This window comes from Thunnus thynnus, chromosome 23 (genome assembly GCF_963924715.1).
Source record: "Thunnus thynnus chromosome 23, fThuThy2.1, whole genome shotgun sequence".
NCBI lineage: Eukaryota > Metazoa > Chordata > Actinopteri > Scombriformes > Scombridae > Thunnus > Thunnus thynnus.
Window position 1 is genome coordinate 22,508,865 of NC_089539.1, and position 27,747 is coordinate 22,536,611.

Sequence of the window (27,747 nt, forward strand, 5' to 3'; positions counted from 1 at the left end):
ACAGCATTAAAACACGAGTCTTGCAGGTAAAACATGAGATTCGTGTAGGTGTTATATCGGTTTAGTATGGGGCAGCTTTAACCGGGCGGAGATAAGCCTCCTGAATTTGCACCTGAAATGCCGTCAAAACCTTATTTATAATTTCCACCGCAATCTCCATGATCATTGACCGGGAAAGAAGCAGAAAAAAAGGTGCATGAGGGAGTTAAAGTACAGTTAAAGCACCTCAAATAACCATCACTGACTAAACACTCAATGTAGTGAAAAACGAGAGAAATCTACAGAGTGAACAGATGAAAGAGCAGTGGGAGTTAATAATAATTAGAATACTTAGAATTAAAATAAGTTTTCTTTTCAAACCAAACATCCCAATATATGAGTTGAAAGTATATTTCTTGCAACTGCATTTATAATTTTTTTTTTTTCACTCAAACGTAGCTTAACCATTACATGTGATATACTACTTCAGTACCCTTTGCCAGAAAATATTACTGGGACCGTTACAGAAAATTGCAGATGGACACTTTATATCCAGGAACTCACATTATAGACACTACACTACTGACTGTCCTTGTAACAAACTAGCCCTGTTTATACATTCTATAGAATGATCTAAGGAAGGTATGGTCGGGCAAATACTTACACTTGTCGTGTAGTAAAGTACACTGACCTCAGTGCACCTCTCCTTAAGCTAAAACACCCAATCATCCTGGCAGGTTAAGAAACAACTGAAGTCAAACTTTACTTCAAATTTGTTGCGATCTTGGCGAGGAGACTTTGACCGTTGGTTTGCGAGCCTGTAGGTTAGCAGTCCACCGAGCTGATATTCAATAATTACACATTTACCAATATTAAGCGAAAATATACAGCAGTAGCGATGAGTGCAGGTGAATTAAGGTCGCGTTGCGTTCACGTCCTGCATATGAAAGATAGCTGTCCTCTTTCAGTCCTCAGGAATGTGGGTAAGAAACACTAAACACACAATTAATCCTCTTTCAAGTTAAACTTTAAACATCGAGTCATTAAAGAAGCTCAGATGCTCGCGTTCAAATGGCAGTGACACCTTAAGCCACACTGGTTTGTTTCTGTCCTGCACTGTCGTATACTCCTTCTCCCTTATTAAAGATAAGATAAAACTTAATTGTCCGTTCAAATGAACATGATGTCTTACATCAAATGCTCCAACAATTATCAGAAAAACATAATACAACATAAAAGAACCTCTGTATGACCATCTAGCAGTCATCAAAATAACATGATGCAATATAAACAACACTGAGTCCTTCACCTGTCCGTCTTCACCTGTCCCTTGTCATGCACACATATACACATATATCATACACACATAGGCCTACATCAAAAAAAATAAATCTAAAAATTCCAAAATCTATGAATCTGCAAATATGTCTCCTACTTCACTGTAAAGCCCATTCTCAGTGTTTGTGCACTGGAGGCTTCAAGTTTCCACATCACACATGTATAAATTGAAAATTGGACCACAGTGGGCCCCACACTAGTTGTGATGTCACAAATCATGCGCATTAGCCCGACCCTTAAAATCAGATTTTTAATGAGCACAGAAAAACTTTCCACAATTGAAGGAACAAGAAGGAAAACACATTTTTGAGTGGAGGGGGACTTTTAACAATCAATTTGTAAAATACGTTTGTTAACACACCTGGAAATTACATCACAGCAGCTGAATACTAATCACTAGTGATTGGTTAAAAAACATCTAACAAGAACTATGTGAGACTGAATAATTGAGTTGTAATAATTAGAGCTGCAATGATTAGTCAATTAATCGATTAGTTGATAGACAGAACAATAATGACCAACTATATTTACAATAGGCTTAATTGTTTTGAGTCATTTTTTAAGAAACAATGTTAAAATTCTTTTGTCCGAGCTTCTTAAATATGAACATTTTCTTGTTTCTTTAGCCCTCTATGGCAGTAAACTGAATATCTTTGGGTTGTGGACTGTTGGTTGAGACAAAACAACACATTTCAGGTTGCATCTTGGGCTTTGGGAAATGGTGATCGACATTTTTGACCATTTTCTGACATTTTATAAACCCAACGACTAATCAGTTAACTGAGAAATACTTGACAGAGTAGTTGCAGCCCTAGTAATAATACTCATTCAGGCTGTCTCATTCAGAATTATGGCTTTGTGGGCACAAATAATGAAAATAGAGGCACAATTTGACCCAAAAAACAAACTTCTCTGCTAATTCAAGAGTATATGTTTTGTGCACTTCAATTAATCACATCAAAAGGCACATGATCAATACAGAGAGTACCCAGTACCATGTAGTCAGGTGTAGTATATATAATTTTCCAGCAGTTATTTGGGGTCTATCTGAGCTTATGTAATCATTCACATCTTGGCTTTGGGAATTGAAGTGGAGTAAAGATGCTGCTGCAGAAAAGCCAAGATCTTCCTCCAGGAGTCCTCCTGAGCGTCTGAATGGGGTTTGGTTTGTCCTCCCCACAGTAAAATCACTGCAACACACAATGTTGTATCTGAGAGAAGATTCTGCTAAAACAGTCTGAAAATACAGATTATTAAAACCTTAAATAAACGCAGCTGTAGGCTTTTATTGGATGTATAAGGCAGAATAAAGTACATTGACACCAGGGCTGCAAAGTCCTGTAATTCTGAGTGTCATTCTGTCACACCAGTCCCCAGCAGATACATTCTGCTTCAGTTAATGCAGGTTTAAGTTCAGTTGAAGATGCAAAACACATTTGAAACAACAGCAATAACTTACTGTAGTAAAAACTGTGTTGTAGACTCACTGCCTAAAGTGGCACAAATGTTAAAATTGCTGCAGCTATTATTTTCCTTGTGGGACCTCACTTGGAAACTCACTTTTATCATTGTAATGTATGTAAAGGATTTCACAGCTTTTCCAAAGAAATTTGTCAAGGAGATCCTGTAGAATCAGTTATACAGTGAAAATACAGTCATCAAATGCCATTAAAATAATAATTATAACCTAAAAAACGTAAACTTTTTAATGTTGTCCAGTTTTACAGATGACAGACATTTTCCAACTTTGGAAAAGCCACAATCCTCTGCTCCATGAAATCAATTTAACTTTCATAAATCTTCATTAAATTATGTTCTGATTACATTCTGAGCTGCTTGCCAACAAATGATCACTCAGGGACCTCTCATCTGATAATGAAAGAAATCATCATTTGGTTCTCTGATAAAATGTGAATGTTTTGTTAGTATAATGTTTAGTATAGTCACCTCCTTGTGTGCAAGTAGAACTCACCTTTGGCTTTTGTGCTGTCCGTTATGAACTTAGTAGCTCTGAAGTGAGGCGAGTAGGGCGGCTCAATCAGATGTCCAGTGTCAGGGTAATGTAGTCTGGTCAGCAGGTGCTCCTTCCCTGCTGCATGCATCATCTGGGCAATCTGGGGGTCAAAGATCAAGTATTGTGCTAAGTGGAAATATTTAACCAGAGGCCCTATTTCTTCATACACAGGTAACTGAGTTATTAGATGTGATATGAGCCTTTATTTTCAGCTCTGTGAAGATGGATTTAAATATATTTGGACTTGTTGTCGTGGCAAAAGATAGCTGCAGCCCTAGGGTGACATTATCTGATTTAAGACGTAATTTTCTTTGTTTTATGAACAATTAGTTGCAATGAAAAAGTAACAAAATCTGATGAGGTAACATGATCCTCTTCTTCAATTTGCACGAGCATCCTGATTGGACAAATGATGATTTATTCATTTAATGCTTTATTTAAACAGGTGGTCTGATTAAGATTAGGATTTCTTTTTCAAGAGAGACCTGTGTACAAGAATAAACATACACACTTTAAGCATGGTAAGACACACAAACGTTTGACATTTTCACATTAATTAAAACAGTTACATGTGGGATTGCAAATATATGAGTATTAGTAGACTTTTCAAATCTTCAAGTGAAATGAGAGTTTAGTTTCAAAGTTTTCTGCAGCTCATTCCATCTGTATGAAGTATTTGAAACCAGTTCTTCAAAGCTCAGTGTGAACATGATGTAAAGCTTATGAATGTCCAGTGACCTGACATTGTAAATACTGTATTTATGTGACCAGACGTCACAATGCTGCTCCCTTCTGGTAAATGCGAGTCACAGCACCAAGCACCAAAATCAGTTAAGTGTAATAAACACAACCAAAGGTCAAGGTCAGGAGAAGCATGCATACAATATCATCATCATCAAGTGCAGACATAACTGTAAACACTGTCTAGTGTGTGTGTGTGTGTGTGTGTGTGTGTGTGTGTGTGTGTGTGTGTGTACTCACATCCTCAGCAGACTCCACTGCGGGTGTGTTCTGATCGTCATGACCGTTGACCAGCAACATTGGACAGTTTATTTTTCTCACCTAACAAAAGCATCAACACAAACTGGAGTTAGTTAGAATGAACCATTATAAGTTGTTTTTTTATCATACAAAGTGGTAGGTGTTGGGCGCAGAACTTTAACTGTACTGTCCTTGAGGGGACATTTGTCTCGCAGTCAGGTGGTAACAATGACTCAACAAATGAAGACACAGAAAGCAAATTGTTGTCTGGTGCCATGTGATGTGATGTGAACACACAACATCTCAAATCTGCAGCCTACAACAACACAGTTTTTTAACAGTTAATAATAGAACAAATGAAGATTGAAAAAAATAATTTAAAAAATAGTTTAGTGAAGCCATTTATATGATGGCATTAATCCGACACTATTTCTATTGACCAACAACATTGGACAGTTTATTTTTCTCACCTAACAAAGCATCAACCACAACAAACAACTGGAGTTAGTTAGAATGAACCACTATATGTTGATGTTTTTTGGGGTTTTTTTGTTTTTTTGAAATTGTACAAAGTGGTAGGTGTTGGGCGCACAACTTTTACTTTACTCCTACCCTTAAAGTTAAACTGGCAACCTTTTTGCTCAAACAATGAGTCATTTGAATCAAATAATTCCCTATAATGTTAAAGAGTTGCTGGTGCAGTTATCTCTAATATTATCATTTTCAGTGACAGCAAAACTAATGATGTTCCCATCAGCCTCAGCTGTAATAAATGTTAGCATACTAACACACTAAATGAACGTGGTAAATATTACACTTGCTAAACATCACATAAAGGGCATTATATTCCTAATAACAGAGGTGGGTAGCAGATGTGTTGGAGACTTCAATGAAACCAATAAATAGAGCAACATACTTACGTCCACTTTCATAGAGAGGTCACTGGTAATTGGTAGAGTTACATCTCGCACTATATAATGGTCGTTCTCATCCATACGTGCCTTGTGAGAATTCCTGCCATCACAAGTAATAATTCATTCATAGATCAGTCCAACTGTCTGTGCTGTATTTATATTACTGACACATACCTCATCATTGCTTTATGCATTCCGCTGAGGGTTTCCCCACGTGGATAAAAGTGGTTGCCGCTGACACAAACACAACACCGAGGCTGAAACACAACACAATGATGATGTTTGTTGAGTTTTCAATCCAACAAAGGATTACATCAATGGATTTCACCGATTAGTATGATGATAAAAGTGTTGGTCGGCCCTCCATGACATGCAGTGAACAACCACATATTCAAGGCTAACGAAAAAGCAACTCCAAGATTTTTTGCGTCTGTTACCTTGGTAATGGTGCTTTCAGCTGCCAAATACATGGTCACGACTGCCCCGAGGCAAAGACCAAAAAGTCCAACTCTGTCTGGGATCACTTGAGGATGATCCTTGATGATATTAAACGCCGCCTGTGCAGAAGGAGATACCGGGAGATAAAGAAAAGAAAGAATGTTTGATGAACCCAAATTTCAAACTTTTACCATATGTACCTGCAAAGTTTGTGTGTAAAGTCCTTGCCAAGTTCTCACTGTTTTCATTTTTTTTATCGACTTAGGACTGCAAGAACTGCTTTATTTTCTTTTCCTATTAATCTGACGACTTTCTCAGTCAATCAATTGGTCAGTAAATAGTGAAAAAATGTCCTCAAATGTCTTGTTTTGTTCAACAAACAGCCCAAAACCAAAAGAAATTCTGCTGACTATCACATAAAATAAAATAAATCTCACAACTGAGACGCTGGAAAAAGAGAATGTTGGGATTTTTGCTTCATATATTACTTAAGCTATTAATAGTATTAATTATTACGGTAGATGCTGATAGATTTTCTGTTTCAGCTCTATAGTTGTTTAAACTTTGAAGGGATGTAGGGCAGCAGAGAGAAAATATAGAATATAATCACAAAATACAGAAATATATCACAACAATGAAGAAACTGATACCCTTCAAACAAACAGTGGAAACTCTACAGTTAATAAAATAACAAACCTCAAAATATTTGAACTCTAGCTCTGCTGACTGCAGCTCACCGGGGGAGAAATACTCTAGCGCCAAAGACACATAACCATGGGACGCCAGCAAGGCTGCACGATACTCCAACAGCCCTCCACTGCCTCCCCACATATCCATCAGCCCAGGGAAGGGTCCTGGACCTGAGGCATGGAGAAACAGATTACAAACTTGGTCTAAGGAAAACGATTTTAAAAGACAGCGATCCTTGATTATGCCTAAATTAAACAAAAAAAGGTCTTTTTGAAGATCAATAAACTGGAGATATTTTTTCAGATGATGCAGACGTACCTGGAGGTATAAACAGGGTCCCTCGCACTCCTTTCTCCTTGATATCGATCCTCCGGACCCCTGGAGCCATGTACCATCTCTCAGTGAGCACCGAGGCCAGAGGAGGCTGCTCCCTGAAGCCCTCAGCTATGTGTCCACTGTAGACCGAGATGTTGACCAGCATGGGGCTGCGAACGTCCATCTTTCTCAACCTAACAGGTAAAGAAAAGGGCATTTAACATTCACAGTGTGCAAACTTCACCTAATGACAAACCGGGCTTCCTCCATTTCTTTGCACTTTACTGTATTTTACTGGTCTTTGATTTTGTGTAATGTAACATAATCAAAAGTTTCACTGTATATGTATTTCAAAGTTGATTTGAAGCTTATATGAGGCTTCAGCAGTCTGAGTTAGTCATATCAAGTGGACATCTGCCACATTTACAGTCTTTTTAGCATCAAATTCCCAAATAGTGTTTTCCTAATGAGCTGTGGTGGAAGTGTACTAACAAAAAGAGGGACTTTGGCACTAAAAAGACTTTAACACAGGTGTGCACAGGTCTGCACAGGTGTATCAAATAAGAAGTTGTTTCTTTAAACATAGCAATGGTAAATAAGACAATTAATTATGATATTGATTTCAGATGACATCACACAGTCTGCAGTTTCACAGAGAAAGCACTGCATGTATTACCTGAGACCTGTTCGGCTGCCTGGGACAGGACGCATACTCCACAACAAACCCATGGGCTCTTTTCCTGTGTATGTCCCGCCAAAACTCAAATCCTCTGCAACTACAAAAGCAGTCGACTGTCAACAACAAGAAAACGAAAACATACAAAATATCCAACAAGCAAACCAGCTGTGAAGTTAAGGACAGACAGCAAAACTTTGGTTTAAAATATGTTTGTGATAAAGAGGAGGAGAACCCACCAGACACTGTTCCTCTGTGGTCACTGATGTAGTGGGCATAGGCCTCCCAGTAGTCCTTGTCCTCGGAATGGTGGAGGGCGTGAAGAGTTACTGGAGATCCTGCAGGCAGATTCTCCACCAACACCTCGAACTTCTCATCGACCAGAGCCCGAATGGGGAGGACGGAGAGGATCGGAGGGTTAGTCTGGGACATGGTCGATAATCGTCTGTGGAGAAATGCAAACACATGAGCACGAGTCACAGGTTGTTAAAGCCAGTAACAAGGACTAGGAATGTCCTCAGTTATGGATTTTAAAAGTCATTTGTGACTGAATTACTGTATCTACTTGGCTTGACAGGTGACCACTGTCCACAGTGAATCCAAAGATAACATGCTTCAAATATGTTAACAAGAACAACTATCTGAAGCCATGCTAGCAGCTGTGTGACACTTGTTTTTATAATTAATTAATTGTTTAGTCTATGACATGTCAGAAAATGTGTGTTCTGATTTCCTGCAGCTAAAGCTGACGTCTTCACATATCTTGTTTGGTCTGAACAACAATCCAAAACCAAAAGATAAACATATACGACACATATGCGACACATAAAAGCAGCAAATATTCAAATTTGAGAAGCTGGAACCGGATAATTTTTTTACATTTCTTCTTTCATCTTTAATCTAATTATTAAAAATGCTGCAGTAAAACAACTTAAGATACCTAGAGACTCATTGTACATGAATATGCTGGTGTGAGTTTCCTGATAACTGCTGATAACACTTTGATTTGATTATTTGATGTAATTTTGAAGATTGGAATCTCTAACACTGAATGGGCAATTGGTTTTTGCTTTGCTATGTGATCATTAAAAACAAATACTGTAGTGAAAGAACAACAAAGTAATGACAGATGTATGTATTTCAACAAAGGAAAATAAGAAAAAATAGAAACTTTGCTGTTTTAAAGAGCCTTCGTGGCCATTTGAGTATAGATCTCTGAGTTTACGAGGTCTACTTGAATGCACCATGAAGTCTTCGTTTACTGTCATAGTTTGGTAACGTTACTTGAATAACCTGAGGCAGGTAACGTCATGGTCGGACAGATATTCACAGTTGTCGTGTGGTAACGTTCACTAACCTCAGTTTACCTCTCGTAAAGCTAAAACACCTCACCTCTGACAGGTGAAGAAACAACTGAAGATAAACTTTACTTCAAGTTTGTTTAAATCTCGACGAGGAGACCTTAACCGTTAGCTAGTTAGCCTGTAAATTAAGTAAGTTAGCAGTCCTCAAAACGTCCGAGCAGCTCACTGGTCTAAACCAGGAGTTAAGTAAAAAAAAAAAAAAAAACCAACCTGGTTAATAATAATTATAAACTCACCAAAATCAAGAAAATATATACAGTAGTAGTGATGAGTTCGTGTTGCGTTCACGTCCTGCATGCGAAAGATATCTGTCCTCTCTCAGCCTTCAGGGAATGCGGGTAAGAAACGCTCAACACACAGTAAATCCTCTTAAATTAAACTGTCAACATCGAGTCAAGTTTAAGAATGAAGCTAATGGTCGCTTTCTGCAGATGGCAGTGACACCGAATCCCACACTGGTTTGTCTCTGTCTCTCTCTGGAATGCGCACAAGGAGTGAAATAAGCGCTCATGACTGGGATTATTGACTTTATTAATTTATATATAAACAATGGCGTGTTTGACAAAGGTGGAAGACTTTACTTAAAGATCCCTCCAGACATGTATTAAGTTATATTAACAATAATGTGTGTCTGATGAGTTTTTATCAAAAAAGTATACGGTAATTATCTTGTTAAAACCCTTAAAATTACATAAACTCCTTCTCCTTCATGAAAAATGAAAATGTATTGTCCATTCACACGAAAATTTGTCTTGCATCACATGCTCCAGCAATTATCAGAATAACCCCAAAGCTCTTCAGCAAGGGAAGCACCTTAAACAACTCAGACATACACTTTATACTCTCAATCTCATCCAACACAACTGTCAACACAAGCGCCTCGTGTGCAGTCACACCTCTCAGTCTGCAGACACCTGTTTCCTGTAAGATAATCAATAACAGTTCCATATATAGTGTCATGTCTGTCTTGTTCAGTTTCCAGGTTTTGCATTTAGTCCCACTTTCCACCTATCACTTCTTATAATCAGGGTCACTGTGTATAATGCACTTCAGATAACCTTTTCTATTTCTTATTTCCTAACAGACGACACATTAATTTGCCTACACAAACCGTGGTGCGAGATATCTTACCTAAAAACAGAACAATGTGGTTACAACATATAAAGGTCAATAGACGGGGTCAATAGTGCATCACAAAACTGATCAGTTGGATACACTTCTACACCGGATTCACGATCATTAAAATATTAATACAATAATACTTGATTTAATAACTTAATAATTAATAATAATAATGACACATTGATACATTGTCACTATAAATGTTACAAGAAAATAAATATATAATAACCAGTTGGTAATGTGCTATTCTGTTTAAACCAACTATCTGCTGTAAGACATCTTTAGACCTCAAACCTCAGGTTGTTGATTTTGGCTACACATCAATTTTTCTGCAACTAATGAATTACAGAACATTCATCTTAGATCAGCGGTTATTGACGCTTTGGTTCTTCTTCAAAATGAACTGATGTCTTATATCCACAAAACAACACCTGGAATTTAAATATATATCATTATTTCAACCAACTACTATAATGTAGTTTAGTCCAGTAAAGAACTCTTTAATTCCATGATGTTTGAAGTGTTTAAACTATAAATAGCCTACTAACCACCAGTGGTGGAAGAAGTACTCAGATCCTTTACTACAGTAAAAGTACCAATACAGCAATGTAAAAATACTCCATTACAAGTAAAAGTCCTTCACCTGCATTTATAACTTTTTTTTTTTTTTCACTCAAACGTAGCTTAACCATTACATGTGATATACTACTTCAGTACCCTTTGCCAGAAAATATTACTGGGACCGTTACAGAAAATTGCAGATGGACACTTTATATCCAGGAACTCACATTATAGACACTACACTACTGACTGTCCTTGTAACAAACTAGCCCTGTTTATACATTCTATAGAATGATCTAAGGAAGGTATGGTCGGGCAAATACTTACACTTGTCGTGTAGTAAAGTACACTTACCTCAGTGCACCTCTCCTTAAGCTAAAACACCCAAATCATCCTGGCAGGTGAAGAAACAACTGAAGTCAAACTTTACTTTGTTGCGATCTTGGCGAGGAGACTTTGACCGTTAGTTTGCGAGCCTGTAGGTTAGCAGTCCACCGAGCTGATATTTAATAATTACACATTTACCAATATTAAGCGAAAATATACAGCAGTAGCGATGAGTGCAGGTGAATTAAGGTTGCGTTGCGTTCACGTCCTGCATATGAAAGATAGCTGTCCTCTTTCAGTCCTCAGGAATGTGGGTAAGAAACACTAAACACACAATTAATCCTCTTTCAAGTTAAACTTTAAATATCGAGTCATTAAAGAAGCTCAGATGCTCGCGTTCAAATGGCAGTGACACCTTAAGCCACACTGGTTTGTTTCTGTCCTGCACTGTCGTATACTCCTTCTCCCTCATTAAAGATAAGATAAAACTTAATTGTCCGTTCAAACGAACATTTGTCTTACATCAAATGCTCCAACAATTATCAGAAAAACATAATACAACATAAAAGAACCTCTGTATGACCATCTAGCAGTCATCAAAATAACATGATGCAATATAAACAACACTGAGTCCTTCACCTGTCCGTCTTCACTTGTCCCTTGTCATGCACACATATACACATATCCCACATCCAAAAATTAAATCTAAAAATTCCAAAATCTATGAATCTGCAAATATATTTCATTTCAGATGTTTTCCTGCTGGACACAAGATGTCTCCTACTTCCCTGTAAAGCCCATTCTCAGTGTTTGTGCACTGGAGGCTTCAAGTTTCCACATCACACTTGTATAAATTGAATATTGGACCACAATGGGCCCCACACTAGTTGTGATGTCACAAATCATGCGCATTAGCCAGACCCTTAAAATTAGTTTTTTAATGACCACAGAAAACCTTTCCACTTTCAGCAGATGAATGTGAAAATAGTCTTCTAGTATCAAACTCTGCACATACGTCATTCTGCACAGAGAAGCTCAAACATTCAACTGTAGGAACAAGAAGAAAAACACATTTATGAGTGGCCCTCAGGCCTTCTTCAAGATGATTGTTCATGATAGTGATTGTTTATCTTGAAGAAGGCCTGAGGGCCAAAACGTTATCTGAATAAAAGAGAAATTAATATGGAGCCAAAGTATGCAACATTTTTTTCCTATTCTCAAGTCTACTTCCAGTGATCAGCACTTCACCACAACTCTTAGTGTATGTTACTTATCCATTATAAAACAGGACTTGTGTCATAATTTTAGCTCTGATTAAACAGGTTTTTACATTTAATTTTATTGTTATTAAATTGAGACTAAAATTAATATTTAAAATTGACACATTTAGATAGATTTTCACTATAAATTTTCCAAGAAAATAAATATATAATATATATATATAATATATAAATATATAATATTATACCTGTAGGTAATGTGCTCACTTGTTTGAACCAACTATCTGCTGTAAAACATCTTGAAACCTCACCTGAAGATACTGTACCTCTGTTCTTCCAGTTTGTTAATTTTGGCTACAAATCAAGTTTTCTTGCAACCAATGAAATATTGTATTAATTACAGAACATTAATCTTAGATCAGTGGTTATTGACGCTTTGGTTCTTCCTCAAAAGGAAATGATATCTTATTTCCACAAAACAATACCTGAAATTTAAATATATATCCTAATTTCAACCAACTACTATAATGTAGTTTTGTTCAGTAAAGAACTTTTTAATTCCATGATGTTTGAAATGTTTAAACTATAAATAGCCTACTAACCACCAGTGGTGGAAGAAGTACTCAGATCCTTTACTACAGTAAAAGTACCAATATAGCAATGTTAATATACTCCATTACAAGTCCTGCATGAAAAATCCTACTTTAGTAGAAGTACATAAGTATAAGCTTGATGTAGTTAAAGTATTGCAGTAAAAGTAGTGGTTTGGTCCCTCTGACTGATATATTATTATATAAGACATCATTAGGTTTTTAATACTGAAGCATCAGTGTTAGAGCAGCATGTTCCTGTTGTAGCTGCTGGAGGGGTTATCCCGAGGGGTTAGCACAGCTCAAGCAGTCTATGGTCCTCACAGTCATTTACCACCAGTTCAGGGGACTCTACTCCCATTATATGCAATACAACCTCCACTTATCTCTACATCTCAAGTTTCATCAACCAGTTCAGAGCCATCTGCTTACCATCCAAGCAAATTAGCTTCATACCAGTTTCAGCATGTACCTAAGCAACCTGTGCAGCAGCCTCAACCCCAGTACCTTGTGTCCCAGCCAGCTCCAGTTTCAATTACCCACAGCTAACTGGAGTGAGGATGGCTATCACTAACCTTCTACCAGTAGAGGACCCGGTACTGCACACATATCATATCCTATTGGATCATCTATGTCTCCTCTCTGCTTGCCATATTGCACTTTCCTATGCCCATGACCCACAACCTTTCACCAAGGCACTGGCAGCCTTAGAGCGACAGTATAGTCAACCACATCAACTGGCCCTGAAGGAGATACAGACCATATTAAATCTCCCTAAAATGGCTTATGGAGATGCCGAGGGGTTTCAAAACTTTGCTGTTAGAGCAAGGTCATTAGTGAGCATGCTACAATCACTCAGATCAGGAGAAGGTGCTGCACAACCAGCCTGTGCTTCACATGTTAAGCTATTGTTCAGTAAACTCCCTGTAGAGCTAGTTTCTAACTTTGCCAGACATGCCCACTCAGCCTCTCCTAATGCTCACAGTAACCTAGTGGACTTTTCTGCATGGCTTGAAGGAGAGGTGCAATGTCAAGCAGTTGTAGCACAGATCAGCAATCTTCAAATCGGTGTACCCCAAATTCAGAGGAAAGACAGAAGTCCAAGATTCAAGTTTCCATCAGCTATCATTCTCCACAGGGCTGACCAGAAGTCTTATGGTCTAAAGTCACATGGACACACTGCATCAGGACATCAGTAGTAGTCAAAGTAAGACTTTGCAACAAGAATAAGACATTTGATACCTATGCCATCTTAGTTGATGGATCTGAGCGTACAATGTCGCTACCAGGTGCTGCTAAGTATCTTGGTCTGGAGGGAGAGCCAGAAAAGCTTAAGCTGCGCACAGTGAGACAGCAGACATAGACACTAGAAGGGAGAACTGTAAACCTCCAAATATCTGCTGCCTCATTCCCTGAGAGAAAATTTTCCATTGACAGCACTTTCTGCTGTTAAGCAGAGCTATCCTACTGATAAACTCAAGCAATGCTACCCACATTTACATGGTCTTTCACAGAGCTCCTTCTCTAAAGTTCAGCCACACATCCTCATTGGATCAGACAATCCAATTCTCATCACACCTATAGAACCGAACCGAATGCCCCTTCTCCACCGATCTGAGTGCAAACTTGAAGAAAACCCTGAATTGGCTGACATCTATAACAACAAGATCACCTAACTAAATCAGTCTGGTTTTGTTGCAAAACTCAATGCAGGACCGGCCAAATCAGATGTTGCTGAAATCTGGCATAATCAGAACCAGACAGATCCTGTAGAGGGTGCACTAGGACCCTAAGTTGGCATTGTGTCTCTGGTACCTTGGGCTATAGACAGACCTGTTTCCTACCAAACTCTAACCATGAGAAATTGTACAAAGTGCTGGCTTCACAATATGACCCTATTACCCCAAATCTCCTTCTCATGGGGCAGAGAGATGCTTGGCTTCCACAGGCTGTCGATGCAGATACCAACTTGCTTGGATGGAGATGCAGTCAAACACTAGCTGATCGGTTTTGGTAATGCTTCATCAAAAACTTCCTTCACAACCTACAGGTACAGAATAAATGGCAAAATGACACTTAGAATTCGAAGGAAGGAACAGTAGGCTTGTGAATGGACCCCCAACTACCTAGAGGACTATGGCTTGTAGGAAAGTGTCACGCCTCATACCCAGTCATGATGGAAGGACCCGAACTGTGGAGGTCACATCTAAAAAGAAGAGGTTTATTTGAACAGTAGCCCGACTTGTAATTCTTTCACCAGTTGAATCTGACTCCAAGAACTAACCTGTGATTTATCAAATGTACCATTGAAGGGGCGACTGTTAAATCACACGTCTCCACCCCACCTGAATCATCACATAGACTGCAACCCCTGACTAGTCCACTCCTGCAAGATTATATAACTCTGCCCCTCAGGCCTGTAACTCCCTCTTTTCCCTCCAAAGTATTCCAGGCAGAACAAAGAGAGAACCCATATACCTGAGTTTAATCCTATGTATCCTATCCTATGTAAGTGTTGGAACGGCTTCCTGGATTCTGTGTTTAAATGTGCACCACATTAGATGTTCTGTGAGCCAACACCACCACAAACAGTATAGCTTCTTCAGATGTCAAAAGCCAAAGGTTTGAAACCACTGGTTTCATCTCCAACACTGTGTTGTATTGTAAAAGCTCATTATATTCATTGTGTCAAATCTTCATCTGAAAAGTAACTAAAATTTTCTGAATAAAATTCTTGAACTGATACTGAGAAACCACTACATTCATTACAGATCTTTGACTTAAATTATTTTTATTTCAAAAATCAATACACTTGTTAGAGGCACATTAATTCATCTGAATAAATTATAAAAGGAATGACAACTGCACCAAAACAATCAGACTAGATTGATATGACTAGCATTTGATATGACATGTTAAGTACATTCATTGTCAGTTTGAAGTGATATGAATCTTTTGGACTGACAACAGAACAGTATAGCTTATCAGCTCTTTATAGGTTTATCAATACTTTCTTCCCTTCAGAATCCTACCTCTGAATCAATGCCCACATCTCAGCTAATCAATGAAATCTGGTTTACTAATTGCTCACAATTGCACACACTCTAAGTTGCTAGCATGGCATCAAGCTATCGAACTCAATGATAGTGTAAGAAGGAGATAAACATCACTTTTTTTGTCCGTTATTTTGCCTGCTGCTGGGGCTGCTTCGCTGAAATTTCGTAGGGGGCGCTATTCAGCCAGTTTGCATCACTGATGGAATATTGTCATGTAGACATGTTCAGGCCGGGAGAAGTTTGGTGCAGACTGGAGCATTTACAATAAAGTTATAACAACTTCCTCTGTCATGGTGAAACATCAAATCTCAACGGTGTGAGAATTTTCTGAAGGGTGAGACATGTCTGTCTTGCTCACAACTGTGTCATCAAAATGATGCAAGTTTTGGGCCAATTCACTTGAATTTCAATTAGTAAATTGAAAACTCTTGATGAGTTTGTGTGTAAAACAAATTAATTTCCTAATTTTCATCAAGTCTATTTTTAAAAAAACTTTTGACCCACATGACCTGGTCAAAGTTTGATTGAAATGTGTACTGTCAGGTGTGCAATAAGTAGCTGCAGCTGGACACAGAAAAATACTCATATATTTGAATGGAGAGTGTGAGTGAACTGCTAGGTGCTTGGGCCCTAATAAAGGAAAAACTGCAGTACAGAGCTACAAATTTTAGTTTTGATGGTATTTTTCTACAGCACTTTATCACTAAACTGTCACCCTCACTCCATTTTTTCCCTTCCCCTCATAGGTCATCCCCACTACTGAATTATAAATATAAGACCTATAATTATTGTAAAATAAATGATAATAACACCACCATACAAAGTTTGTGTATAATGTAGTGTATGTATATAGACCTTTCTGCTGTATCCTACAAAAATGAGCTGCATTCAGCCCTCACACCAGTGGCGGCCGGTGACTCAAAAAACTGGGGAGGACAGGAGGAAAACCAACATACCGCATCAAACTATATCATTGTCCCCCACCTGATAAAATCTGAGGGGTGGGGGGCAAAAGAAGAGCTCATTTTAGCCATGGCGTGGTTCAGATGTGTGATTTTACCAACAAAGTGAAATTCAAATTTATGGTATTGTTCTATTGTGACAACAGATTTATGTTCTCATCAAAAGCAGACAAGATATCACATGATTTACACGTGTTTCCTATGTATTTTCTTAGTATACAGAAATATATAAAGTAGCACAAAGCTTATAATGTGATACAGGAACAGATCAGTGCTGAATACTAGAAAGACTGAACACTAAAAACATTCACAGATCTAAAAGTGTAGGTTCACATCAGAAAGTATTAATGCATGTATCAAATACATGACTTACACACTCTCATCTATGTGCACGACATACAAAATATAGTCTACAAAGCTGACATGTTAACAGTAGGGGTGCAACGGATCACAAAACTCAAAGTTTGGATCGTATCACGGATTTGGGTCATGGATCGGATCATTTTTCGGAATAAAGATGGCTACAAAGTTAGCTACCAAATTGTTAGCTTGCAAATGTTAGCAGTCAATGTACTTGACTGCTTCCTTCTTGAGTAAATAGGTATAGTTCGATATTTTACCAGAATTTAGGTACCAATACCAAAACAATAATTTATATAATACTTTAGGGAATATGAATGTTTTTTCTACAAAGCAACAAAAGAAACTTCTTAATGAAATGTTAAATGTTGTCTAAACACAGTCGTACAATAATCTTGCCTACATATAATACACTGTCAAAAATTAGCCAAAATTTGATTTAAATCATTAACTATCTGATGAAAGAATCTGACCATGATATACTAGCTATACTACTAGTAAATAGCCACTATAGTAGCTTTCTGTTACTGACCATTTTTAAAGGACCAGTGTTTAGTATTTAGTGGCACCTAGTGGTGAGGATGCAGTTTGCAACCAACAGAATACCCCCTCTCCTCCCCTTCCAAGCGTGTAGGAGAACCTATGGCGGCCACACAAACTTATTTTCAGGTGATTGTACACTAATTAAAACATACTTATGACTATTATATTCAATTTCTGCCAAGTCTGCTCTGCTATATGCCACTAAATTCTAAACACTGCACCTTTAAGAATAATAACAAAAATGTACGAGCCCTAGTTTTTTTATATTATTTTAAATCAAAATCCCTGAGTTAATTAAAGTCTCCTCCATGTTTTTGTGTCAAGTAACAAGGTTTTGAAGCACTGTAATAAATAATGTGCAAATCTCAAACTCTGCTGCCTTATCTGTTATTATCCCCTCAGACATGCATTAAACCCAACGACTAATCGATTAACTGAGAAAATACTTGACAGATTAGTTGCAGCCCTAGTAATAATACTCATTCAGTCTGTCTCGTTCAGAATTATGGCTTTGTGGACACAAATAATGAAAATAGAGGCACAATTTGACCCCAAAAAACAAGCTTCTCTGCTAATTCAAGAGTACATATTTTGTGCACTTCAAGTAATCACATCAAAAGGCACATGATCAATACAGAGAGTACCCAGTACCATGTAGTCAGATGTAGTATATATAATTTTCCAGCAGTTATTTGGGGTCTATCTGAGCTTATGTAATCATTCACATCTTGGCTTTGGGACTCGAAGTGGAGTAAAGATGCTGCTGCAGAAAAGCCAAGATCTTCCTCCAGGAGTCCTCCTGAGCGTCTGAATGGGGTTTGGTTTGTCCTCCCCACATTACAATCACTGCAACACACAATGTTATATTTGAGAGAAGATTCTGCTAAAACAGTCAGAAAATACAGATTATTAAAACCTTAAATCAACGCAGCTGGAGGATTCTATTGGATGTATAAGGCAGAATAAAGTACATTGACATCAGGGCTGCAAAGTCCTGTAATTCTGAGTGTCATTCTGTCACACCAGTCCCCAGCAGATACATTCTGCTTCAGTTAATACAGGTTTAAATTCAGTTGAAGACACAAAACACATTTGAAACAACAGCAATAACTTACTGTAGTAAAAGTTGTACTGTAGACTCACTGCCTAAAGTGGCGCAAGTGTGAAAATTGCTGCAGAAATTATTTCCTTGTGGGACCTCACTTAGAAACTCATGTTTATCATTGTAATATATGTAAAGGATTTCACTTTTTAAGAGGGTTTGTAAAGAAATTTGTCAAGGAGATCCTGTAGAATCAGTTATACAGTGAAAATACAGTCATCAAATGCCATTAAAATAACAATTATAACCTAAAAAACGTAAACTTTTTAATGTTGTCCAGTTTTACAGATGACAGACATTTTCCAACTTTGGAAAAGCCACAATCCTCTGCTCCATGAAATCAATTTAACTTTCATGCAAATTCAACTTCTTCATTAAATCATCTTCTGATCACATTCTGAGCTACTTGCCAACAAATGATCATTCAAGGACCCTTTAAGACGGATTGATCTGCCTACACAGGGACGACGGTGAGCTGCCACCCTGATATTTCTTGCACGCTTGCAGCTAAGTTTCCTTGCTGAAATTCCACTTTAACAGTATCACGTGTTTCTGATGCATTTCATCTGATAATGAAAGAAATCATCATTTGGTTCTCTGATAAAATGTGAATGTTTTGTTAGTATAATGTATAGTATAGTCACCTCCTTGTGTGCAAGTAGAACTCACCTTTGGCTTTTGTGCTTTCCATTATGAAGTTAGTAGCTCTGAAGTGAGGCGAGTAGGGCGGCTCAATCAGATGTCCAGTGTCAGGGTAATGTAGTCTGGTCAGCAGGTGATCGTTCCCTGCTGTATGCATCATCTGGGCGACCTGGGGGTCAAAGATCAAACAAATGTATTGTGCTAGGTGGACATATTTAACCAGAGGCCCTATTTCTTCATACACAGGTAACTGAGTTATTAGATGTGATATGAGCCTTTATTTTTCAGCTCTGTAAAGATGGATTTAAATATATTTGGACTTGTTGTTGTGGCAAAAGATAGCTGCAGCCCTAGGGTGACATTATCTGATTTAAGACGTAATTTTCTTTGTTTTATGAACAATTAGTTGCAATGAAAAAATAACAAAATGTGATGAGGCAGCATGATCCTTTTCTTCAATTTGCATGAGCATCCTAATTTGACAAATGATGATTTATTCATTTAATGCTTTATTTAAACAGGTGGTCTGATTAAGATTAGGATTTCTTTTTCAAGAGAGACCTGTGTACAAGAATAAACATACACAGTTTAAGAGTGGACACACACACATTTGACATTTTCACATTAATTAAAACAGTTACATGTGGGATTGCAAATACTTGAGTATTAGTATCCTTTTAAAATCTCTAAGTGAAACAAGAGAGTTTAGTTTCAAAGTTTTCTGCAGCTCATTCCATCTGTATGAAGTATTTGAAACCAGTTCTTCAAAGCTCAGTGTGAACATGATGTAAAGCTTATGAATGTCCAGTGACCTGACATTGTAAATACTGTATTTATGTGACCAGACGTCACAATGCTGCTCCCTTCTGGTAAATGCAAGTCACAGCACCAAACACCAAAATCAGTTAAGGGTAATAAACACAACCAAAGGTCAAGGTCAGGAGAAGCATGCATACAATATCATCATTATCAAGTGCAGACATAACTGTAAACACTGTCTAGTGTGTGTGTGTGTGTGTGTGTGTGTGTGTGTGTGTGTGTGTGTACTCACATCCTCAGCAGACTCCACTGCGGGTGTGTTCTGATCGTCATGACCGTTGACCAACAACATTGGACAGTTTATTCTTCTCACCTAACAAAGCATCAACACAAACTGGAGTTATTTAGAATGAACCATTATAAGTTGTTTTTTTATCATACAAAGTGATAGGTGTTGGGCGCAGAACTTTAACTTTACTGTCCTTGAGGGGACATTTGTCTCGCAGTCAGGTGGTAACAATGACTCAACAAATGAAGACACAGAAAGCAAATTGTTGTCTGGTGCCATGTGATGTGATGTGAACACACAACATCTCAAATCTGCAGCCTACAACAACACAGTTTTTTAACAGTTAATAATAGAACAAATGAAGATTGAAAAAAATAATTTAAAAAATAGTTTAGTGAAGCCATTTATATGATTGCATTAATCCAACACTATTTCAGTTTTAACTGTAACTGATGTGACAGCAGCATTTGCACAGCGATGTATTTAAAGAATAAAATATGGCACTTACGTGCTTTAAATGAAACTTGGAAAGAAGTCACACGGGATTAATGAGCTGACAACTGACAGGCAGGATACAGAGTTATAGCACTAATGTGTGTAGAGGTGTGTGAGGATATTTGTAGCAGCCTGCTGTTATTTGCATGTGATGTAATGAAGGTAAATACAGTCGACTCAGATCAGAGGCTACAGATGTGTCAACACAACTGTCCTGCTGCCTTCAGATGCTGTAGGGATTTAATGAACTGAAGGAGAAGCTTCTCATACAGTATAAAGCAGCTGCTGACAACAGACACTGTACAATTCATCTGTATTAATTTATAGATAAATGCAAACTGAATAACTGTGCTTTAACCACATGAAATGTTTTTTTGCATTTTTGAAGGTGAATGTGACTCCTTGTGACTGAATCCTACCCGTAAAGTTAAACTGGCAACCTCTTTGCTCAAACAATGAGTCATTTGAATCAAATAATTCCCTATAATGTTAAAGAGTTGCTGGTGCAGTTATCTCTAATATTATCATTTTCAGTGACAGCAAAACTAATGACGTTCCCATCAGCCTCAGCTGTAATAAATGTTAGCATACTAACACACTAAATGAACATGGTAAATATTACAATTGCTAAACATCACATAAAGGGCATTATATTCCTAATAACAGAGGTGGGTAGAAGACATATTGGAAACTATATATAGACAATATATAGTGCAACATACTTACGTCCACTTTCATAGAGAGGTCACTGGTAATTGGTAGATTTAAATCTCGCCATATGTGATAGTTGTTCTCATCCACACGTGCCTTGTGAGAATTCCTGCCATCACAAGTAATAATTCATTCATAGATCAGTCCAACTGTGAAACTGTGTATGCTGTATTTACCGTATTTTCTCTAATAAAAGCCGGGTCTCCAAATATGGCCGGGGGTGTGGTTGACATGAACAAATAAAGGCCGGCCCCAAATACAGGCCGGGGAGGGAAAAAACAAGAATGGATTGAGGACGTATTCAGACCAAATCAGGTGTTGCTGCGCACTGCTGCAGGGTTGTATGGTGGTGTGCAGGGGTGTGGGTGTGTTTATTTGTGCTCTAGAAAGTAACTGCTGTGAAACAATTAGATATTTTTTTTATTGATCTGATTCACTGCTTTCTTACCAGCTCCATCTCTTCATTCACTCTCTAGCTCCCTCTCCCTCTTCTTCTCTCGTCTTTTTTTAAAATGAGTTCAGAATCCGATAGCAAAGCCTAACTTTACTTTTAACGTTTCCAAATGAAAAGAAACGTCCGTCCCCCTCCGCTTGGTGCCTGATATAATGTGACTGGTTTGTAGAGATGTACAAGTGCCACAAGATGGCGGTAGCTATAATTGAAGTACCATATAGGACCTGTGCAAGTGTCAGTGACTAGATTTTCCTCTCTCTGTAGAGAGCGAACATGGTACCCACCAGACGGAAATTTGACGTCAAATTCAAAGAGAGAGTTTTGCAATATGCGGAGGAAAATTAAGGAGCGAGAGCTGCAAGACATTTTGACACTGACCCGAAAAGAATCAGATACTGGAAAAAACAGAAGCGTGAGCCTCTGTTAACTGACAAGAGGAGAGCACGGCTAGCTGGAGGTGGGAGGAAGAAAGTTAGCTTGGAGCTCGAGAGACAGCTGATTGATATTTGATATTTGACTGTGCTGTTAACTGGCTATTAATGTTTATATGCAGCGTAACGTTACTTCAGATTCCTTTAGTTTTTAACTGACACTGGCCATATTTCCCCTCCTGTACTTGACCAGTCATACTTCACACAAGTTATATTGAAATGTTTGTGTAATGTGAGAGCAAATGGAGGCAGATCAGAAAACAGGGAGGCTTCGTACTAAAATATGAGCAAATGTACTCAAACAGAGGGAATTAGGAATAAAGGCCTCTCTCTGATATAAGCCTGCTTCCAATAAAGGCCTGGTACCTTCTGCAGTTGAAGTGAATAAAGGCCCCGGCCACTATTAGAGAAAATACGGTATGTTACTGACACATACCTGAACATCAGTTTATGGATTCCGCTGAGGGTTTCCCCACGTGGAAAAATGTGGCTGCCGCTGACACAAACACAACACCGAGGCTGAAACACAACACAGTGATGACGTTTGTTGAGTTTTCAATCCATCAAAAGATTACATCAATAGATTTCACCAATTAGTATGATGATAAATGTGTTGGTCGGCCCTCCATGACACACAGTGAACAACCACATATTCAAGGCTAACCAAAAAGCAACTCCAAGATATTTTGTGTCTGTTACCTTGGTAATGGTGCTCTCAGCTGCCAAACACATGGTCACGACTGCCCCGAGGGAAAGACCAAAAAGTCCAACTCTGTCTGGGATCACTTGAGGATGATCCTTGACGATATTAAACGCCGCCTGTGCAGAAGGAGATACCAGGAGATATAGGAAAGAAAGAATGTTTGATGAACCCCAATTTCAAACTTTTACCATATGTACCTGCAAAGTTTGTGTGTAAAGTCCTTGCCAAGTTCTCACTGTTCTGGACTGCAAGAACTGATTTATTTTCTTTTCCTATTAATCTGACGACTTTCTCAGTTAATCAATGGGTCAGTAAATAGTGAAAAATGTCTTCAAATGTCTTGTTTTGTTCAACAAACAGCCCAAAACCAAAAGAAATTCTGCTGACTATCACATAAAATTAAAGCTGCAAGCAGCGTTGAATGGGCCTTCGCGCCTCTGTGCACATCGGGCCACGACGCAGTCGCAGGGCTTCTGTCATGGGCATGTAGATGTCTTCAGACCCTGGCTGTTTTCATACAGTGCAAGAAGGAGATAAACATCACTTCCTTTGTCCACTATTTTGCCTGCTATTGGGGCTGCTTTGCTGCAATTTCATGGGGGGCGCTATTCAGCCAGTTTGCATCACTGATGGAATATTGTCATGTGGATGTGTTCAGGCCGGGACTCTTATCAAACATGTAAAGTTTGGTGCAGATTGGAGCATGTCCAATAAAGTCATAGCAACTTCCTCTGTCATGATGAAACATCAAATCTCAATGGTGGGAGGATGAGAATTTTCTGCAGGTTGAGGCATGTTTTATTGTTATTTATTGAAATTCAAGTGAATAGGCCCAAAACTTGCATAATTTTGATGACACAGGGGTGAGCAAGACAGACATGTCTCACCCTGCAGAAAATTGTCATCCTCACACCGTTGAGATTTGATGTTTCACCATGACAGAGGAAATTGCTATAACTTTATTGTACATGCTCCAGTCTGCACCAAACTTTACATGTTTGTAAAGTCAGACCTGTCAGCCCAGGTCTGGAGACATCTACATGCCCGTGACAGAAGCCTTTGGACTGCACCGCGCCCCAATGTGCGCAAGGGTGCGAAGGCCCGTTCAACACTGCTTGCAGCTTTAATTATGATAGTTGCTGATACATTTTCTGTTTCAGCTCTATAGTTGTTTAAACTTTGAAGGGATGTAGGGCAGCAGAGTTTAGAGAAAATATAGAATATAATCACAAAATACAAAAATATATCACAACAATGAAGAAACTGATACCCTTCAAACAAACAGTGGAAACTCTACAGTTAATAAAATAACAAACCTCAAAATATTTGAACTCTAGGTCTGCTGACTGCAGCTCACCGGGGGAGAAATACTCTAGCGCCAAAGACACATAACCATGGGACGCCAACAAGGCCGAACGATACTCCAACAGCCCTCCACCGCCTCCCCACATATCCATCAGCCCAGGGAAGGGTCCTGGACCTGAGGCATGGAGAAACAGATTACAAACTTGGTCTAAAGAAAATGATTTTAAAAGATAGCGATCCTTAATTATGCCTAAATTGAACAAAAAAAGGTCTTTTTGAAGATCAATAAACTGGAGATGTTTTTTCAGATGATGCAGACGTACCTGGAGGTATAAACAGGGTCCCTCGCACTCCTTTCTCCTTGATATCGATCCTCCGGACCCCTGGAGCCATGTACCATCTCTCAGTGAGCACCGAGGCCAGAGGAGGCTGCTCCCTGAAGCCCTCAGCTTTGTGTCCGCTGTAGACCGAGATGTTGACCAGCATGGGGCTGCGGACGTCCATCTTTCTCAACCTAACAGGTAAAGAAAAGGGCATTTAACATTCACAGTGTGCAAACTTCACCTAATGACAAACCGGGCTTCCTCCATTTCTTTGCACTTTACTGCATTTTACTGGTCTTTGATTTTGTGTAATGTAACATAATCAAAAGTTTCACTGTATATGTATTTCAAAGTTGATTTGAAGCTTATATGAGGCTTCAGCAGTCTGAGTTAGTCATATGAAGTGGACATCCGCCACATTTACAGTCTTTTTAGCATCAAATTCCCTCTTTGTGTTTCTTTGGGCAGTGTTTCAATGTTGAGCTGCAATGGAAGTATAGTAACAAAAAGAGGAACTTTGGCACTAAAAAGACTGTAATGTTGAAAGAGATCTACTTGATTTGACTCATGTGGATGCTGAAGCTTCATATTAGCTTCAGATAAACTTTTAAATACATTTTTGCACAGGAGGACTGTGGATTTTGTCCCCCATCACTTCCATTGTAAGTGCATTATGAAGGGATCTTCTAATGGTCAGTATGAACAGGAAGAATGATTACAGCAAGAAAAACATGTATCACCTGAGTATTGTTTTAGGATAAATTTGAAAATTTGTGAACATATGACCATTGTCCCAACCTTCAATTACACATATACATCATATCGTTACTTTAAGCATATAAACCTAAAAGCTCTGAATCAAGACCTCCAGGACTCAGAGCTGAAGCTAACATTAGCTTAAACAGCTTAACACTGAATGCAAAGCTGTTGATCTTATCAGTCCAACATCAGCACAATGTAAGTCAAGACTTACCAGCAATTTGTCATGCTGACTTTAAGTAGGCAACTATGCAGAATATTTGATAGTAAAGAGATGTGAACAAGAGCCTATTTTTGCAGAGACTTTCTAAAAGGGTTGCTAGTAACTGAATATCTAATATGGTAGGTGTATCTAATATGAAATTGTTTCTTTAAACATAACATTGGTAAATGTGACAATTAATTATGATATTGATTTCAGATGACATCACACAGTCTGCAGTTTCACAGAGACAGCACTTCATGTATTACCTGAGACCTGTTCGGCTGCCTGGGACAGGACGCATACTCCACAACAAACCCATGGGCTCTATTCCTGCGTATGTCCCGCCAAAACTCAAATCCTCTGCAACTACAAAAGCAGGCGACTGTCAACAACAAGAAAACAAAACATACAAAATATCCAACAAGCAAACCAGCTGTGAAGTTAAGGACAGACAGCAAAACTTTGGTTTAAAATATGTTTGTGATAAAGAGGAGGAGAACCCACCAGACACTGTTCCTTTATGGTCACTGATGTAGTGGGCGTACGCCTCCCAGTAGTCCTTGTCCTCAGAATGGTGGAGGGAGTGAAGAGTTACTGGAGATCCTGCAGGCAGATTCTCCACCAACACCTTGAACTTCTCATCAACCAGAGCCCGAGTGGGGAGGACGGAGAGGATCGGAGGGATTGTCTGGGACATGGTCGATAATCGTCTGTGGAGAAATACAAACACATGAGCACGAGTCACAGGTTGTTAAAGCCAGTAACAAGGACTAGGAATGTCCTCAGTTATAGATTTTAAAAGTTATTTTGTGACTGAATTAATGTATCTGCTTGGCTCAACAGGTGAGCACTGTCCACAGTGAATCTAAGGATAACATTCTTTGAATATGTTAACAAGAACAACAATTTGAAGCCATGCTAGTAGCTGTGTGACACTTGTTTTTATAATTAATTAATTGTTTAGTCTATGACATATCAGAAAATGTGCACTCTGATTTCCTGCAGCTAAAGTTAACGTCTTCACACATCTTGTTTGGTCTGAACAACAATCAAAAACCCAAAGATAAACATATACGACACATGTACGACACATAAAAGCAGCAAATCTTCAAATTTGAGAAGCTGGAACTGGATAGATACCTAGAGACTCATTGTACATGAATATGCTGGTGTGGGTTTCCTGATAACAACTGCTGATAACACTTTGATTTGATTATTTGATGTCATTTAGAAGATTGGAATGTATAGCACCAAATGGGCGATTGGTTTTTGCTTTGCTATGTGATCATTAAAAACAAATACTGTTGTGAAAGAACAACAAAGCAATGACAGATGTATGTATTTCAACAAAGGAGGATGAGAAAAACTTAGAAACTTTGCTGTTTTAAAGAGCCTTCGTGGCCATTGGAGTATAGATCTCTGAGTTTACGAGGTGTACTTGAATGCACCATGAACTCTTGTACTGTCAAGGTTTGGTAACGATACTTGAGTAACCTGAGGCAGGTAACGTCATGGTCGGACAGATATTTACAGTTGTCGTGTGGTAACGTTCACTAACCTCAGTGTACTTCTGGTAAAGCTAAAACACCTCATTATTCTGACAGGTGAAGAAACAACTTATACTTACTTCAAGTTTGTTTAAATGTTGGCGAGGAGACCTTAACCGTTAGCTTGTTAGCCTGTAAATCAAGTAACGTCAAGTTAGCAGTAAACCAAGCGACTGAGCAGCTCACTGGTCTTAACTGCGAGTCAAGTAAAAAAACAACAACAACAACATGATTAATAATTATAAACTCACCAAGATCAAGACAGGATATAACTTACAGCAGTAGTGATGAGGAGTTTTAAGTTCGCATTGCGTTCACGTCCTGCACGTGAAAAATATCTGTCCTCTCTCAACCTTCAGGGGATGCGGTTAAGAAACGCTCAACACACGGTTTCCTCTTAAATTAAACTTTCAACGTCGAATCAAGTTCAATAAAGAAGCTAATGGTCGCTTTCTGCAGATGGAAGTGACACCGAAACCCACACCGGTTTGTCTCTGTCCCGCAGGCAAGAGCAGTGTTGTCGGGAGTGCGCACTAGGAATGAAATAAGCGCGTTCACGAGACGTGCTGCTC

General features: G+C 38.6%; 3 protein-coding genes and 1 long non-coding RNA gene across 8 annotated transcripts in view; 1 reads left to right on the top strand and 3 right to left on the bottom strand.

Annotated features, from left to right (window-relative positions):
• LOC137175603 (peroxisomal succinyl-coenzyme A thioesterase-like) overlaps positions 1-27,533 on the bottom strand; it is a 37,894-nt gene extending 10,361 nt beyond the window's left edge. The window contains exons 1-2 of the mRNA XM_067581381.1: positions 27,453-27,533; positions 27,256-27,307 (exon numbers count right to left, since the gene is read on the bottom strand). The gene's annotated coding sequence lies outside the window, so the exon portion shown is untranslated. The remainder of the gene's footprint in view (positions 1-27,255; positions 27,308-27,452) is intronic.
• On the bottom strand, positions 1,554-9,035 carry LOC137175606 (peroxisomal succinyl-coenzyme A thioesterase-like). 2 transcript variants are annotated; one of them, XM_067581389.1, is made up of 11 exons: positions 8,946-9,035; positions 7,585-7,790; positions 7,346-7,445; positions 6,673-6,863; positions 6,361-6,524; positions 5,664-5,783; positions 5,401-5,483; positions 5,233-5,326; positions 4,313-4,393; positions 3,290-3,431; positions 1,554-2,507 (listed from the first exon to the last, which is right to left on the bottom strand). In XM_067581389.1, exons 2-11 carry the CDS (start codon positions 7,775-7,777, stop codon positions 2,383-2,385), a joined length of 1,293 nt encoding a protein of 430 aa, XP_067437490.1. In that variant the 5' UTR covers positions 7,778-7,790; positions 8,946-9,035; the 3' UTR covers positions 1,554-2,382. The 2 variants fall into 2 exon arrangements, with proteins under 2 accessions (XP_067437490.1, XP_067437491.1); XM_067581390.1 differs by lacking the exon at positions 8,946-9,035 and having other exon boundaries at positions 7,585-8,179.
• On the top strand, positions 8,968-24,757 carry LOC137175607 (uncharacterized). The gene is made up of 3 exons (XR_010925658.1): positions 8,968-9,047; positions 24,374-24,521; positions 24,650-24,757. It is a non-coding gene; the product is annotated as an uncharacterized lncRNA (long non-coding RNA).
• On the bottom strand, positions 15,304-27,587 carry LOC137175604 (peroxisomal succinyl-coenzyme A thioesterase-like). 4 transcript variants are annotated; one of them, XM_067581383.1, is made up of 12 exons: positions 27,427-27,546; positions 27,256-27,307; positions 26,133-26,338; positions 25,895-25,994; positions 24,665-24,855; positions 24,353-24,516; positions 23,033-23,152; positions 22,770-22,852; positions 21,464-21,557; positions 20,246-20,326; positions 19,222-19,363; positions 15,304-18,296 (listed from the first exon to the last, which is right to left on the bottom strand). In XM_067581383.1, exons 3-12 carry the CDS (start codon positions 26,323-26,325, stop codon positions 18,172-18,174), a joined length of 1,293 nt encoding a protein of 430 aa, XP_067437484.1. In that variant the 5' UTR covers positions 26,326-26,338; positions 27,256-27,307; positions 27,427-27,546; the 3' UTR covers positions 15,304-18,171. The 4 variants fall into 4 exon arrangements, with proteins under 4 accessions (XP_067437484.1, XP_067437483.1, XP_067437485.1 ...); XM_067581382.1 differs by having other exon boundaries at positions 27,453-27,527; XM_067581386.1 differs by lacking the exon at positions 15,304-18,296 and adding an exon at positions 18,315-19,118 and having other exon boundaries at positions 27,453-27,527.
• Positions 27,588-27,747: the final 160 nt, after the last annotated feature.

What these genes read in the sequence shown, in the direction of transcription:
- LOC137175606 (XM_067581389.1), bottom strand. Translation starts at nt 7,777, where the DNA reads ATGTCCCAGACTAACCCTCCGATCCTCTCCGTCCTCCCCATTCGGGCT. An exon ending in CCACAGAGGAACAGTGTCTG is followed by an intron (nt 7,446 to 7,584) that starts GTGGGTTCTCCT and finishes CTGCTTTTGTAG; the next exon opens with TTGCAGAGGATTTGAGTTTT. An exon ending in GGCAGCCGAACAGGTCTCAG is followed by an intron (nt 6,864 to 7,345) that starts GTAATACATGCA and finishes TTTACCTGTTAG; the next exon opens with GTTGAGAAAGATGGACGTTC.
- LOC137175604 (XM_067581384.1), bottom strand. Translation starts at nt 26,325, where the DNA reads ATGTCCCAGACAATCCCTCCGATCCTCTCCGTCCTCCCCACTCGGGCT. An exon ending in CTGAGAGCACCATTACCAAG is followed by an intron (nt 22,853 to 23,032) that starts GTAACAGACACA and finishes GTTGTGTTTCAG; the next exon opens with CCTCGGTGTTGTGTTTGTGT. An exon ending in GGAAAGCACAAAAGCCAAAG is followed by an intron (nt 18,297 to 19,221) that starts GTGAGTTCTACT and finishes TGTGTGTTGCAG; the next exon opens with TGATTGTAATGTGGGGAGGA.